This window comes from Gallus gallus, chromosome 6, assembly GCF_016699485.2.
Source record: "Gallus gallus isolate bGalGal1 chromosome 6, bGalGal1.mat.broiler.GRCg7b, whole genome shotgun sequence".
NCBI lineage: Eukaryota > Metazoa > Chordata > Aves > Galliformes > Phasianidae > Gallus > Gallus gallus.
The window spans coordinates 21,920,977-21,938,683 of NC_052537.1; the positions used below are offsets into that span (position 1 = coordinate 21,920,977).

The 17,707-nt window shown below is 41.0% G+C and overlaps 1 protein-coding gene across 15 annotated transcripts in view; it reads right to left on the reverse strand.

The window, feature by feature from the left end:
• Nucleotides 1–17,707, reverse strand: part of SH2D6 (SH2 domain containing 6) — a 96,117-nt gene that overhangs the window by 35,380 nt on the left and 43,030 nt on the right. For 4 of the 15 annotated variants that reach the window (XM_015288574.4, XM_040702276.2, NM_204908.2 and 1 more), the window contains exon 1: nt 6,684–6,874. The exons of the other annotated variants lie outside the window; for them this stretch is intronic. In XM_015288574.4, coding sequence (XP_015144060.1) covers nt 6,684–6,730 — 47 coding nt within the window. In that variant the 5' untranslated portion in view covers nt 6,731–6,874. Of the gene's footprint in view, nt 1–6,683; nt 6,875–17,707 lie in introns of those variants that run through there. 15 annotated transcript variants of the gene reach the window in all.

Consider the following 17,707-nt stretch of genomic DNA (forward strand, 5'->3'; position numbering starts at 1 on the left):
CTTCTGGCCTTCTTTCACTCTTCAGTAGTTTAATATAGCTACCATAAAGCAAACTTACATTGTATGCATGATCCTTTTGCATTCTACCAAAAATTTAAGATTGTTCCCAGAGCCAAATAAGAAAATACTACGAAATTCAGCTATTATTTTCCATCAGTTCTCTAATTCTTATCTGCCGACATTTGCTTTATAAAGGAGATGATGAAGAGGTTTCCTTATCTATCATATTGTAATGTACTTTCTTGTATTTAGACAGTAAAGGTTGTTATACAAAACCAGTCCACTAATGCAACCATCACTTTAAGAAATACATGAAGTGTATAAGAAAAAACAATGTAGTGAGAAGATGCATACTTTTCTAACTATCAGGGACTGACAAATCATCTGCAGAAGACAGCTACAAGTGACTTTTGATTCTGGTAGACAAATTCTTACCTATGAAATAAGTAGTTTTGAAGCATTTCCGTTAAATACATCTAATAGAGCGGGTCACAAATTTTCCTCACACAGTAACCTGCTACACTATAATCCTGAACCATACTGACACAACAAACTGAAAGGAAACATTCAAATTTTTTAAATGTCAAAAATATCACTGCAGTTAATATTGCACTGTGTTGACGTAAGATGATCTGAACTCCAAGCATCATCATTTTTTTCAGTTTCCATTCCACAAGAAATTGAAACCTTATTTTTTTTCCCCCCCTTAAGTTTGGTCCAAAGGTTGGAACTGCCTGCAACACTGAAACTCCAGAGTATACTCGTCCATTAAGCAGAATGCCATAGCATTGGAATTCTTACAATGTTTAGAAGTGTTTCAGCTATACCTTTTATGGTCCATTACCATCTTGAATATAGTTAATTGGGACTTTTGATCAGGTTAAGTGTTTTCTTCTAAAACTAAGTTCACCAAGCAGAGCTAAAACTTGACTCCATTACTCTTGATTAACTTTTCAGCTACTTATTTACAAAAGCTTTACTTCCAAAAACTATTTGATAACACTGAAAAAAAGAGAATCAAATAGTAGAATAGATCAGAGACATTTTCCGGGGGGGGGGGGGGGGGGGGGGGGAAGAGAGCCACTAAAAACAATACTTATTTTCAAATAAAGAAGTACTGCCAGTAATTTTTAACAACATGGGAATGCCTGTTACCCATTTTGATGATGCTGTTTTCCATATGCTGACTCAACCCTTAACACTGTGGATTTTTTTTTTTTTGTGAGGTTTTGATTGTCATATTTTACTTCCAAAAGAAAAGCAACTATCACATTCTAATGTAGTGAGCAGTGTGTAAGTTTAAACACAAAACTATTTTGCCCTGGCATCAACATATCGACTGGGTACTTGCAATGTCACATTGTGATTTAATATCCACCCCTCTACACAGCTACATGGGATATAATTTTAAGCTAATGATGAAGAAGGTTAAATAAAATTTACTTTTTTTTTTATCTTTCCCATGACCAAGAAAATTAATTTATTGGATTACTTTGCTGGCAATTGGCCATGCTTTTTCTGAAATAAAAACAGCAAATATTTAGATCCAATCTCCATTACTAGCTTTTACCAAATAACTCAGTCAGAGGCCATAGATGATGCGATCTACGAGTCTTACTGTTGTTTTGGCAAATTCCACTATTGTTGACAGCTATTTTGAGAGAACTAATATGTCCCTAGAAGACCTAATTTTATTTGGAAGAGTATGCATGTGAGGCAGCACTAGGATGAGCTATGCCAGCAATTTTGCCAGCATAGTAGAATGATACTAAAGGTAATCAGCACAGCTAATCTCATAAACAGGCTTGGTGCAAACCTAGATTCTACTGCTGCACTACTACCTACATTAAACATGGAGTCTTCGGTACAGTTTCAGTATTACACAGCACCCTCTTGTCTGTAATGCTATATTATATTTTAAAACATAGGTAGACCACAATCACACCCAGTTTTCTATAAACAGCTTAATAGGCAGGATGTTCTGGATAGAATAATGCACTATATGGTGGTTTGGGTTTAAAAACTAGTGAAGTAGCTTGGCAGACTGACAAAGACTGGTCCAAGCAAGATGACACAGCCAGAAAGAAAGACAACAATGAAGAAAAAAATACCAAAGCTTTCAAGGAATTGTTCTTATGAAATGCTTGTGCAGAGAGAAATTAAGAAATAAGGACAATATATACGGGGTGGAGGCTGAAGCAAGGGCAGAGAGAAAGAAACAGCAAGAGCATTTGGCTGGGGAAGTCACACTAGGGTTGAAAGAAGGGAATTTTACAGAGGTATCTGGGGAAGTGTGCATTTCATATCTAGTTCCATTCCAAAGTCCAGAGGTGAGACAGATTCATGAACTGTGTAACTGAAAGCAAGAGGAAATAGAGGTTATGTAGCTTCCTTGTTTAATTACAACTCTATATTTTCACTGGCAAACTGCGCCTAATAAACCCATAGAAAAAAAACCCTTATTGGTACTCATCAGCACCACAAATGTAGCTAGTGCCCTCCTTTTTCCCCAGTCCTGTCAATTTCAACTTTAGAGGCTGCATGCAGCCATCACTGTGACTTTGCATTCAGTTCAGTCAAAATATGGGTGCATCACAAGAACTGCTGCTGTGACAGTTTCCATGCAGTAGGAAATTATTAGGAGAAAATGGGAGCTGAGACAGAGGGCTGCTGAAGGCCTTCAAAGTCATTTCTGGCTGAGTGCCTGAGGCTAAAGGCAGCTGGGGCTTGTGCTAAAAGAGAACAGAGCCGGTAGGAGAGCAGAAGTAAGAAGCTGTGACTTGAGGAGAAATAGTCATGAGCAGAAGGGGTCAGTCTGGAAACCTCTTAGCATGGGACAGTTCTTCTGATATGGGTCCTACTAAGCAGAGTACAGTTACATAGGCTTTCCTCTGGAGGCTATATAACTAAAAGGGGTAAAAGATATTAGAACTGTGTATGGACTCAGGTGCCCAGTTCTATCATGGGGAGAATCCCATAACTTGCTTTGAAACTCCAGTTTCTTTCCTTGATGAGCTTTTATTCAGAGAAAACTGTAAAATTTGACTTCAAGAAAAAAGGAGATGAAGTTTCTAATTCCTCCTTTTCACTATTAACAAGAATTAATCAGTGAAACTAATGCAATAAACATATTTTCTAACAGTGCATAACTAATGTTCAGATACCTCCAATTTATTTTCTCAAAAAGGAGACACTCTCCATGATAAAATACGCTATACGTGTAAAGTACCAGTTTACAATTTCATATCATTTCACCCCCAAATGAGTTTATTTTCTGCCTATATACTTTCAAGAACAAACTGCACCAACAAATGTCTTAGTAAAGGAAAGACCAAATAGTTAGTGTGAAGCTATCTCTATCAGCAGAAAATTAGCAGAAACCATAAACCCCTTCAAATTTGAAGTAGGCATTCAGGCCTTAAGGAAACCCCTCTTGATTTTGATAGAATTAGGATTTAAATTCTCTATTTAGTAGCAGCTGTTGATACAAAAGGATTATGTTTGGATAAATTACAGATAAATTGATGTATGTTGATGGATGTGGGGTAGGGGGAGTCATTTGTCAGTTATGGTTTGAGATAGTGATTTTGGGGGGCTTTGTAGAGGGAGAAATCCACTGCAAGTTAATGAAGTCATTTGAAGTCATCATGAAATTGTGCTCTTGGAAAAGTAATCTTCTGTTTGCAGTCTGGAAGATGTTGGTTGTACAACCTCGGGCAAGTGAAAGCATGTGGTACACTTCCAGTTCATGCCATGGTTTGTCTGTCACTGCAGTGGGGATGGTAATGATGCCTTTGAAAATAACTTCGAAAATGAAGGCAGTTGAGAGCAAAGGGGCATTATTAAGGTTTGTGGTCATAATAAAAAAAATGCAGCAATTCGGAAGAGTTGTTATAGCAGTCATATGTAGCAGCTAGGAATCATTTAAAGAGGAGGATTTAGGGGTATACTGTCTAAGGAAGCCGAACCACAAAGGAGTACAAGTTTGGTGGTATATTGTTTGAACTGCTAACTTCACGTTGCTTTTGCCAGCTACCATCCTCAATTATGAGCATATCTTATATATAGCCTTGTCTGAAGCATAAAATTATTTTCTGAAATCAAGGCACACTAGAGCCTGCCATGTCAGCACAGCTATTGCTTGTATATTTCACTCCAAGCACTAGAAAGCCATTCAAAGTTACAAAGTCTTTGTATGCACCACATAAATTTGTCTCATGATAAACAACCAAGCCCTAGGCTTCAAGCTTGACTATTTGGAAACACTGTAATACAGAGCACTCTGGGGGAATACTTGTATAATACGGGTCATATCTTACAACAAACGCTATATTAAAATAATATTGGAATTCCATGAAGTCCCAGCATTCTTGTCCCACTGATATTTAAGTTAATTGAGTGACTTAACTGCAAATGCAAACAACACTCATACCACAGCACGATAGTTAGAGGCACATAAGAACCTTTGGTGTTGCGATACACAAATTGAGTATGTTAAGAATTCAGATCTGATACAATACTTGCTAATCCAACAAAAGGCCTTGTCTGTTAGGATCAGATATACCCATGGAGAACAGATGAGATTATCAAAGCAGCAGAACATCTACCTTTTCAGGTCTACACTTAAAAAACATCAAAAGCTCAGACACTGACTCATCAGCAGCACTGCTTCAGTTTTTGCTTCTACAAAGTGGAAATTTTAAGAAAGCTGTCTTTAGAAAAAGATGTGGACTATAATTACATCAATTGAAACTATGCTCTGTAGGAATACTTCTCCACGATTACTTCTTGGCACGTGGAGGAAGGCTGACTTTTAATGTAACTCTTTCATTCATGTAACATCTAGTGCAAACTCTGAGCCATCTATGTCTCTTCTGTGCAGGTAGGAGGATGTATTCGGAAGCCAACTGCAAGTTACGTAGTAGAGGGGTACATGGCTGTTTTGCAGTAGGAAGGAATGGCGTGTTACATTGATCTCTTTCTATATTCACAAATCTCTTCTACGTTTGTAGTATGAATACGTACTCAAGGAAATTTCTGCCATTAGTTATTAAAATCCTTGTGTTGTAGTAAGGTCATGTAACCATACATCCAAGGTCTTTGCCTAATGAGAGACATGCTCTTAAACATGCTCAAACTAAAGCACAAATGCATTTCCGCTGTGTGCAGTGAGAACAGTGAGAGGCTGGAGAAACTTGGCACTCCTTGGACAAGTACAGTGGATTGGCCATAACGAGCAGAGAAGGATAGCTTTAAATACTTAAAATACAGGAAAGCGGAGCTACCTTCTTGTCTTGCTTATTTTATAGCTTTAATGTTTAGTCAAGACAAAAATGTTGGCCTGGGAGGTGATACCAAAGGGACACAGCGGTGCCTTTCCGGTTTAAGGCTTTTGAATCGGCACACCAAGAAACTGAACTGTTGTAACCTTCATACGTAGGACCTCCTCAATATGCTTGGGAGTACCCCTATTGTTAATCTTATTTTAAGCATATGCAAAAGGTGCAGAAGATACAACCTGGCTATGGTTTTATCACAGAGGAAAGTGGGTGTTCAATTTCTTTAAATACTGGTAACTGTCTTGATGGCATCAAGTTTTCCATCACATGGCTCATTATTTTGAGATAGCTAAACGAGACCAATATTGAGCCCCGGCAACATTTAAACCATTTTAGATCAGTGATAAATGGTGAACGTTGAAAAAGGTCACTGTCTTATTTCCTCCATCCTGAGACCTTGCTCAGGCTGTAGGGTGCAGTCTGCCAGGCTGATGAACATAGGATCATTGTAGCTCTATGGGTACACTCCCCAGTGTTTCAACTGTATGGAGAGGATACACAGCAAGAAATGTATCATGAGTAGCTTTACAAGAAAATATTTGAACTTGCACAAAGTCTTCTAGCGAGAGGCACTTGCAAATGGTTTATGAAATAATGAATATTATTATGCTTAAATAGGAGTTGTTTCAGAAAACAAACACGCTTTTAGTATTTTTATCATGGGGGAAAAAAAAGAAAAAAAAAAAAAGGAAAAAGTTTCTGTGACCTTAATCTGAAACAGGACTTCTTTAACTACTCAGGAAAACAGTCATGATGAAAGAGCCTTGAGGTACCAGCTCCACCAGCACATCAAAGCAGGCACACTAAAAATACTCCAGTAATGACTGGCTTCTGCATTTTTCCCCTCTCAAATCCCGTATTTAAAGTTATTCTTCTTCACTTCGGAGGTTTCCCCACATTTCAGATCCCCCTATTCTACCAGATCTTTCGAAGACCAGGAAACATCACAGAGCTCAGCTCAGAGTCAAGTTCACACAACACCGATTAAACTATTAAGCAACGAATCCAATCTTCCTAATTCCCACTGGGTTCGTACACCTTATTGAGTTACGGACTATTTTCTCAAAACGCTGAAAACAAGAACTTTTAAAATGTTTCCTTGTTCCTTACAGACGGAGCAGACCCGGCGCGTTGTTGCTCTGAAACCCGCGGCCGACCAACCGCCGCGGAGCCGTATTTACGCCCCGCACTTCCCCGTACCGCCCGGCAGCCGTCAACTCCCGGGGCCGCTCCGGGATCCCCGCCAGTGCCCTGACGGCCGTGGCAATCCGCGCCCCGTGCCCGCAGGAGCCCCCGCACCGCCCCCCAGCGCTTGGAGGGGAGCGAGCTGGGACCGACCCCTACCTGAACTTTTCCCCGGCTGGCACGGCGAGTTTGTTCAGCTTGTCCATGCTCCGCGCTGCTCCCGCAGGGCGCGGCCACGCTCCTCCCGGTGCCCCGCAATAAGCACAGCGAGAACTTCCCTACCCTCAGAACCCAACCGCGGCGGTGCTCGGGTATTGAAGCCTCTCCCTGTCCCAGCCGCAGGCGCACGCAGAGCACGGACCCGGTGCTGGAGCGCTTGGCCCGTCCCCTCCCGGCCCGCCCCCGCCCGGCCCGCGGCGCGCACAGGTGTGAATTCCTCCGGAGATGGGCTCCGCTCCTCCTACTGGCCTGGTCGGCCCGGCGCGGGGACTGGGGCTGCGGGGACCTGGTTTCCCTCTGCTCCTCACCCCTCTTCCCAGTGGAGATGATCCCCACGGCGTGCTGCTGTGGGGACCTGTCCCTTCCCGAAGGTGTTGCAACAAAACTAGATATCACCGTGTGGCTTCCCATCCTTCTGGATATCACTACCAGGAAAAGAGATTTTTCTTCTAAACTATACCCTGATTCTTCCAGCAGCACAGGGTGAAGCCATTCCCACCCAAAATGTAACCAGGCGGTCTGTGTTTAAAGGCTCTGATATACCTCAGCCTGGATTTAGTCTGGATTTGATTCAGCCATTTTTTCCTCTTTAAAGGTGATGTTACAGGCAGCTGATTTATTTTTGAGGGTCGGTATAAGCAGGTAGTCATGCTCAGGCTTTGTCCTGAAGCTGTGATGGATGGACTTGAATTCTGTACCTTACGTACGGTTGCCAGTCATTTCTTTCTGTATCTTTGGCCTCTCTATGGCTTAGTTTAAAAGCTAAGGCTGGTCTAGGTCTTAGGAAACCTACTTATTTATTTATCTATTTATTTATCTATGATCCTCGTTATTTCTGAAATGTACATTTAATTACACTAATGTGTTTTGGTTGGTACAATATGTTTTGATGACACTGGGAGGTATTTCTTGGGGAGATTCTCCTGACACTTGAGCCAGATGTTCTCTTGGATGTTTCCTCTTGGATGTTTCCTAGACTGGACTGATTATTTTTTTTCTTGTGAATGATGCAGTGACAAAATGTGCTTCCATGGTTGGCACGGGTGACTGCAGGGAAACAGTCTGCCATGAGCTTGTATGTCTTTGCTAGCAGCATTGTTCTGATCTTGGCACAGCTGATGCCTTTGGTCTCTGAGCCCTCAACACAGTGTCTCTGGAAATTTGCATACGGTACTTCTCTACGGAGGGCCCTTAATGAACGAATTACTCTTTGGGGTATCTTACAAACTTAACAGGCTTTAAGTAATAACATAATAGTATTGAGCGTTTCTTACTACACACATCTGTGGAATTCCACACCACATCACATCTGGTTACAAACTGGATGTCTTTACTGGATGCCTTTTTACTGTCTAAGAGTTGTTTTGAAAATCAAGGTTGCACTCTGGCTATGTGAAAAAATAGATGTAAATCAGGTGCAGTGGCACTTTGCTTTTTGCTTATATAATCTTCCTGCTATATCTAAACATATATGGAAATACAAGCTTGCTCAGCAGGCCCTTAGAAGCAATTGGCTATCATAGAGATCCCAAACTGGAGTCCTTCCCCTTATGGGTCCCTGCCATTCAGTCACTAAGTGCACTGGTTTCACCTCATCTCTTCCTGACTACGTCTTCTATGAGTCTTCTATGACTCATCAGTTCATGGGTTTAGTTTTAATGCTCTACAGTGCTCAATGCTTTCCCCCCTGTCTTGGCATCACTACTCCTGGGAAGGTGCCACTGCTGAAGTCTCATCCCAGGGCAACCCTCAGGTCCAACCCTTATCCCTTATCTCTCAGCCCTACCTTCTGCTGGCACAAGTGTCTGTGTAACTGTACAGTGAAATGGAGCAGCGAAGATGTCCTCTACAAATGATCTAGAAAATGTAACAAAAAGGTTGGTTTTAGCTGCATTCCTTGCCTTGACATGGTTCAGTGCACAGATGTTTGTCAAGATGCAGCATGGGGCAGGAGAAGGAGGGTGTGTGACTGTTTAAAATGGTACTGCTGCCAAGAAGTTACTCCCAAGGAAGTCCCTATTGCACAATTTTTATTCATGAGATTTTGTGCCATCTGCCATGAGGCCTGTCCATGGGTCAGTACCTCAGCTGGTTTGTTTATTCCATGCTCACCTCGCCCAACACACAGCTCTGCCTCACTTTAATATCTGTGAAGAGCTCACAGCAAAGCCTAAGAGCAATAAAAAACAAATCAACCTACTAGCTATTATTCTGACTAGTCTCCCAGGGCATGTCCCTCTGAATAACTCACTCACGGCACATCTTATTTCCTTTTATATCCACTCCCACCAAGATGTACTGATGCATTCTTGGGGAGAAGAGTCCTGCCCTAGACTTAGCAGAAGCCTCTAGTACCAGGCTATGTGGTCTAGGCTGCCTCTTTGCTCATGAAGAACATAGACAAAGAATAAATTTCCCTCTTCCTCCTGAGAAAGCACGTATGTTATCACACAGTTATCTCAAACCCATGGCAACTGAGAGAAAGCAGTTTCTCCTGGCAATCTTGGAATATGCTTTTCCTGGGAAAATGTGCAAGAGCCAAGTGCAAGTTAAGTCCTGAAACTGAGAGAAGGAAGTCACCCACTGCTAAATGTCAAAGAATTCCCTTCTAGCTACAGTGAAATTCCTCATCTTCCCCAATTTATATGTATGCATGTGTCAATAACGTTTGGATCTAAACTCTGTAACCCCACCAGGAAATGGCCAGAGCCTACTTAGCTATTTCTGGTCTGCCTCCTGATCAGCCTACCTGGCCATCTACCCCAGTACTGGAAGGATTCTCAGGGTGGAACAAGATACAACAACCACTGGAGAAAAACCCTAAATAAAGAACACACCCAAGCTCCTCCAAACAGCCATAGGCTTCTTTTTTAGCCCAGCTGAAGTTTTGAAGTCAAGATTTCTGGCCCATACTAGGACTGACAATGTTTGTGGTTGTGAGGGTTTCTATGTAGTCCTTACAGAACCAATCTTTTCTGCAGACCACTGGGACAGGGCAACTCTTCCCTCCCTTCATGGTTGCTCGTCACCTTGAAAGAGGGAGGCAGGACCACTCTTGCCTTGGCTCCAGGAACCTGCAAGGCCTGAAGTCATACTATTTTTGTAGTCGTAACCCCGGCAACTGGACCACTCTGATGCAAAGTGCTCATTTGGAGAATGCCAAAGAGGAACTGGAATTTCTTTTACCATGTGAGTGGCATCTTGGCCATAATGGTGATTAACATGAAACCCTTCTCACCGCAACCAGTGATTGCTGGTTGTGGCAGAGGGGAATTTGTTTTGAGGGATGCATGTGCCACCTCCATGCTTCCTGGCATATATGGGGCCAGTGGGGATGGTAGGGTGGCATAGCCACCTCAAAGTCTTCAGCTCAATGGTATTTTAATGTTTTAAGAACCTGCATTCACGTGGGTCTGCCATTTTTTTGAGGTTAGGTAGTCAGCAGTATCTTCATTTTCCTGTGTACGGCTGCAAACATACAGGGTGAATTCTTAGCTCCATTTCTCAATACAGGTAATGTAAGATTTACTAGTAAATTCCCACGGCAAGATGGCTCAGAACATGCATAGTTTTTTATTTTTGATGCTCAAAATGCCATTGAAACTCTGGGGAAAACCTTCTTAATGTTGGGGCAGATTATCTAAATGCTACCGACTGTTGCAACATCATTTCCTCATCACTGCAAGCTTTGTGGCTTAGTCTGGGTTTGTCTCCTTCACCCTCTCACAATATGACTGTGTACTTCTCCTCTTATGCTCTAAAATGAAAAGATTTCAAAGACCAACTTATGTATCTTTCATATTTTTGTGCTACTTTTTGCCGTTTTTTCCCCCCTGCTCATTCCCTGTATGTGCTGCCTCACTGGCGGAATGTTCTGCTTTCTATTTAGGACCCATGAGATAATGAAAGCATAGTCAAATCCAGAGTTGGTGCAATGGACTTTGGAACTATGAGTACTGTATCTTCGTTTGGTCAAAATTTGTAAATGGCCTGATATTTCCTGTTTACACCGGGCTCCAGCTTTATATACCCTATTGTACTTGAGTACCTCCAGTGGTGTGTGCAGTTTTAGGCACCACAATAAAACAGACATAACACTGTTAGATAGCATATAAAAGGAGAGCTACAAAGGTGGTGAAGGATCTGGAGGGCAAGGTGCATGAGGAGCTGCTGAGGCCTCTGAGTTTGTTCAGCCCAGAGCAGGGGAGGCTGAGGGAAGGTCCCACAGTTGCCTACAGCTCCTCACAGGGAGCAGAGGGGTAGTGATGAGCTCTGCTCTCTGCAAAGTGACAGGATCTGAGGGAATGGCATGGAGCTGTGTCGGGGGGGGGGGGGTCAGGATGGGAATTAGGAGGTTTTTCACCAAGTGAGCAGTTGGCCACTGGAACTGCCTCTCCAGGGCAATGGACATGACCCTGAACTGCTGGAGCTCAAGATGCATTTGGACAATGCTCTCAGATGCAAGGTTTGAATTTTGGGTGGTCCTGTGTGGAGCCACCCAGTGATCCTCTTGAGCCCTTTCTTACTTGGGGTAGTCTATGATTCTGTGATTGTTAAGACTTGTCTGAAGCATTCGAATCCTCTGGAAGTGGTGTTCCTAGGTCAGAACAAGTACCTTCATCCAGAGCTAATCATTACAGAGAAACCATTAGGCAAAAGCCAGAGTGCGATTACTATCACTGACAATGCTGATGGTTTTCTTGGCTGAAGGTTTCTGACTGATTCCTTTGATGGCTGCTTTTTCTGATTTCCACTGAAGTTAATGCTGTCTAGTTCAATTTCCTCCAGTATAGGGTTTGTATGATGACTCTGGTTTTCTCAGGGATTCCTGCTGAAGCTGCTGATATGTTAATAAACAGTATATAAAATATTAGCTGTACATTTCTTCCTTTTAAATTCTCAAACTTTGATGGTAACATCTTTTTGGGGAGACCATTCAAGTCATTGTCTTTGTGTGGATTACAGATTATGACTGTGTTTATCCTAGGGAACCCAGAAGCCTGTTTGAGTTCATGATCTTGGTCCGCAGCTGAAGCCACATCCTGCTTGCATAATGGCATGAAGCTCAGTGATGCAACAGCATCTACACATAGCTTTGTCTGTAATGAGAAACCCTAGGAATGTGTCTCCTGAAGGAGCTGTGGCACACAGGACAGGTGGGCAATCAGGATGCAGAGACAGCATGAGAAGTCCAAGCCAGTATATAGATAAAAGCCTTAGCTGTAAGCTGCCATTTCTGTTCGTCTATGATTTTACATGTTTTCATGTTGTAATGAAAATGAAATGAAAATGTTTTTCATTTCACAAGTACAAGCTGAGTACTGTAAACTGTATCATGTAGCATAAAAAATAACAATTGGAAGGTGAATAAAAATAACTGCAAATAGATTAATTTTAGACATCAATTTGCAGAAAATCTTCTTAATGTTTATTTTAAATGCTTTAAGAAGACAGTGCTGCATCAAAGAATCTCAGTGAGCTATGCATGACTATTTCAAGAGGAAAATATTTTTTACAGATTATATTAATGCTCACAGATACAATCTTGTGCCTTCCATGTATATTAAATAGCTGAGAAGCACAATTTGAAGTAAGCAATTAGTTTGATAATTGGGTTTCAATTTTATTTGTAACATGATCATATAAGACTCACTTTTTCTTTCTGTCTTGTTTGAAAACCCATTTCCTAACCCCTTCTCAATTAGTAAAATCTTGTCCCCAACATTAATAAAGAAGATTGTGCCAAACAGTATTCTCAGATACTCAGAAGTCAAGATGGCAACTGTCCTTTGTAGGAAAGAATTCTTCAGATGAAATACGCAGCCTGTCCTGCTCAGCAGTAGTGCATTTGCTCATATTGACTTCACCACTTATGGGAAATCAGAAGATAATGCACATTTACGATTGTATGATTTGATGATTTAACTCTTTAAAGGACAACTTATTGAGTTTTGGCTTGGCTTTTTCTTCAGGAATTCTTGACAAAAGAGCAACAATGTAAGCTTTCCTGAATAATGTAAAATGAAGAAGGAGAATCGCTTCAAAATCCCTGCCTGATGTTACTGTCTTGATGTCATCTATCTTAGAGGTAATTCTCACTTCCTATATCTCCCTCAAACTGTGATAATTGCTTCAGAAAGAGGGTTTATTCATATGTAAAGACCTCTATTCAAAATCTGAATCTATCTGAACTCTGTGCAACTACTGGGGTAGCATTAAAGGTCCAATCATTGAAACAGCATAATGTGAATGTAAATGTGGAAAGTCAGAGGAATTTGGCTCAGTCAGTTTGTGCTTACATGAAAGTCAGAAAATAAGTACTACAAGTCTTTTTTAAAGGCTGTGGAAGTGAGTGAAAATAGCCGAAGTTGCTCCCACCTCTGTCTGAATTGGAAAATAATCCAAATTCATAAAACCTGATTCTGAGCTGGAATCCGTAGCAATGTTGCGGGCTTGCTATTTTAAAGAATTCTGTACATATTTGGTCTCTTCTGCTTTCAGAATATCCTTAGCAAGCTGTGCCAGCAACATGCAGTGGGGATGGAGAGAGAAGGGGAAATAATGCCTTTAGCACTAGACTGTCACGTGCTTCCCGGGTGGGTTTTGTGCTTGATCATCTGGATCTGAATGCAAATTTGTGGCACTTGACGCTGTGCCAAAGGACTACTCAAACCCTATTGTCTAAAACAGTGCCACTTTAGACATAGTTTTGTTTCCCCTTGATTTCTATTTCAGTTGATGCGCTGCCTACTTAACTTACCGCTTAGTGTCCTATGGCTGGTGTTTGGAAACCATGACTTTATGGAACATGATTTCTCATGACTTTCTATGCATTTATTACTTTCTGACTGCTATAATCAGTTGAACACACTGCTGCTTCATGCTTAAAATAATACATCTCTGTTTTTTTCCAAGCATTGCTCTCAGGCTCTCGCCATCTAGACAATTTGAATGATTTTTTTTTTCTACATTCAGACCGTTGATAAACTGTTTTAAACTAAAGAATGTTACTTCTTACGTAGGAAAAGACACTAACGGACAGTTGTGTCTTAGCAGATGAGAGGAAGGAACACTACTGTTCCAAGAATTTTTAAACAATATTCATTTTCATACATTTTAATTTCTTTGCTGTGGGTTAAATAGCTCAATGCCACAGTGTTAATTTTGAAAGATTCCTAGCAACAGCCCCAGAATTAAAGCTTAAGTTTGTTATCAATTTAGATACTAAATACCGATGCCAATACTGAAGTTGTTCCAATAATTACAGTAGTAGAGGATGCATTTGAAAATGCAACTATAAGTTTAATTGGGTGGATGTGGATTTGCCTTTAAGTTCAGTGGAGGAAACAGACGTACTATGGCGTAGGCAAAGTTGTGAAATCAGTAAATTCAGTAGGATTTTCTCATGAAGGGGCTTCTGAGCAAAGTTATTTTAGCACCTGTGGAGAACATGTGTATTATTTCCCTGGGGACAAACTCACTGTGTGAAAAGCTGCACTTCTGCTTTTCCTTTTTACCATCATCTGTTCCACATGCACAGAAACAAAACTTGCTCCTTCAGACAGACTAATTATTTCGTGAAAGTGCTGGAGGCCAGATTGCCTTGGAGGCAGTGACCTGTGCTAGAGCCATCTAAAAGCTTTGGGGAAGAAAAGTGCTTCTGAAGAGCAGTGCTGCTGCTTGGTCTGCAAATCTTATCCTCCTCCAACCTTAACTAACAAGTGACTGCAGTGGAGATGCTCACAGCTGGCCAGCTTTCCCTTGGCTCTAAGTGTCACCATGGAACTGAAGCTACAGTGGCATGGGCTCCTTGGCAGCCCAGCAGTCCTTCCTTCAGGTCTCCTTAAGCACCAGTCAGAGTTCACATATATGCTGTTAATGGCCTAAATACGCTTGCATCTCTGCTGACAAAAAATCACTCTGTATAATTGCACAGACAAAAGCTTGCCCTAAAGGAATGCCTCAAAATAAGGTTACTTTTGTATACTGTACATACTGATACATACTGTTGATATGTATTGTAACGTCTTTGCCACCTGGAAGATGCTGAAAAAACAGTAGTGTTTTAAACTGCTTCTCTCCTGTACTGGTCCGTAGTGCATACAGTCAGAGAAAATAGTTGGTGTATTTCTAAATTACTCAGAAAAGTCTCAGAAACAGAATAACTTTTCCCACTTTCTTTGGTTATCCTGTTGGGTTTGAAATCTGGAGACAGAACGTGAGGAGATGTTACAGAGGAATGAAAATATGATAGAAATCTACATCTAAAGAGAACCATATATAAATTTGATTATTCATAATATTGTATATGATAGTATTATTCATAAACATTTATCATTTTTCATTATTTGATGTTCATAGAATAGTATCATGGAATCATTAAGGCTGGAAAAGAACCACTAAGGTCATCCAATCCAACTATCAACCCATTTTGTTCTAGTAAAGAACAAGAGGAAGGTTACTACATTGAGGAAATTACAGTATCATTTTGGGGGGATTAAAGATAGGTCCTAGCTGGGTATTTTAGAAATAATACACACGGATGATAATTTTATGAGGCTTTTCATTTCTGAATGCTAGTGGATTTTACCAATGCCTGCAGTATGGACTTGGGTACCTAAACCTTCTCTATGTTGTAGAGCCCTGCCCAGGTGCAGCAGAAGTGCTGAGTCATGGCCTGAAGCAGTGATTTAGCACCTGGTGGGAAAGCAGGTCCAACCCAGGGGAGCTCAGGTGCATGCAATGTACCTGATTGACCGGAAGGAGTGGAGCCAGGATCCACCCCTCCCAGACCTCATTTAAGGGTTGGCAGTGGAGGCAGAGGTGTTTTGCTGGAGTTCTCTGTCTACTGGAAGCCTTCCAAAGGTAAGTAGATATTCTTCCTGTGTTTCTGTATGTATGGTTGTTGTATTTGAGCTTGTTCTTCTGTGCTGTAGCCTAGGCCTTTGCTACTCTGCCATTACTGCTGTACTTTTCATTATGTTATAGCATTATACCAGAACATAAGAATGTTACACATCTGAAATTGTCCTGTTTGCTATTGCTGCAGTAATTTTGAGAGAGCACTGTATTTATCAACAAATCAGTGTTAATAAGTAAACTGATGAGTGAAAACTAGACTCTATTTGTTATTGTAAGCTATTGACAAGGAATGTATTATTTGTATTGTTTATGCTGGAAAATTTTTCTGTTGGTCATGAGATAAGAATGCAGTAGCATTGTATTGCATTTTTGTTTCAGCATTTTCCATTGGGTTGTTACAGTAACCTAGCTATTGATGTACCAGTTATCTATACATATGCAGATGAAGCCACCCACACTTGTTTGCTCCATTATTTTCTTCTTCCTTAGGCCATTAGTGTTGTCTAATGCCACAAAAGTCATATGAGTTAGATCTTCGATCTGACTTAATGTTGCTTTACTTTAAATGGAAGTAACAAATACACAAGAATACTAGACTGGAATGGGGTGCCATACAGGAATATTAGAATTGAGTGTTATAGAAAAGATTCTAAGCCTGCCCTGGTATCTATTGGAGCTATGCCATGAGGATCTACTTCAAGATGGTTTTGGTACACTTATCTGTATGTGACGTACTGCTTTCCCAGACACCAGTGTTCTGTTCTGTATACTCTGCAAACTATATTACAGTTATACATATAAGTAGGAATTTCTTTGCTATTTTTTCTAGATTATATTTAAGCCTACCTACTTGTGGGCTATATGTTGGTTTTAAAAAAAGAGATTTGCTAGGTAAGCATCTAGCTATGAATTATTTCTTAAATGTTATTTGTACTTGTAATGTGAAAGGAATACAGCAGTACTTCAGGCAATACAAACAATCCTGTTACTTCTATGATTTTATCCATTAATAAATCCTTCTCAGAAAAGCAAGGATGTGTCTTGTATTTCCTCACATTTCTTCAGAATATTATTGCTTGAAGCCAAAGGAATGCAATAAGGTATTTACTGCTAAATTTACTTGATTATATCAGCTCGATCAGGGATTTATTAGAGGATCTGATGACTTTTATGGAATGTCTGGTAAGGCAACTTAACTGAAATGGTGAAGTATTTTTTGGTTACTGTCTGTACTCTGTGAGCTTTGTAAAACAGTAAAAAGCTGTGAAACTGATCAGTAAGGAACTCAATAGGAGAAATGACAGAGCTGTGGTAGCAGGTGCCTGGAGAAGCTAAGTACCAGAATTATGAAGAAGAAACTAAGACTTAATGCCCCATCAAGGGAGGCCACCTAAAATGTACAGTGATATCAGGTGCAGGGGAATAGTACTGTTCCATTATCATTTTTAACAGCAGTCTCAGACCAGACCAACATAGGTTTGGACAGGAGACTGGAGCCCCTCTCAGCTCAGGGGAATGCCCTTTCTGTCTGCCCTCCAAAAGATAAGTGAAATAACCTGAGGGAGGTGGTCTGAGTAGTCCTAAGCTTTAGCAGTTTACAGAGAAGGTTGTGCTACTGTGCAGTGACTGGCTGTACTCTGGCCTTAAAACACTTCAACTCTTAAAGAAATCACAGCACAACTAAATTTTACCTCTAAGAACTATGAACAAGCACCAAGAGTGTAACATCAAAGTCTGTTTACCCTGTGTGGTGGAGGACAGTGCCAGAGCTGGGCTGAGCGCTCTCCAGAATGAGGAGTACCCAAGGTTCTTCAGGTCATGTGCTATGTCTAGCAATGCTGCTTTCCTTCCTTGGCAGCTGAGCAGCAGCTTTGCTTTGTGCTGGATCTTCAGTACCTATGCAGTGAGTGTACAGCTTCTCTGAAGCGCTGGAAGTTAGAGAAAACCAGCACGGATGTGGTCTGGGAATCAATCCAAATTTCCTCCATATGTGCAATGTGGTACTGTCTGTATATAGGTGACCATGTGGGATCTATCTTCAGAGATCCCCGTTGCTCTGAAGCAAGTGTTGAAGGAGAGTTAATGCCATCTATTGTGTGCAT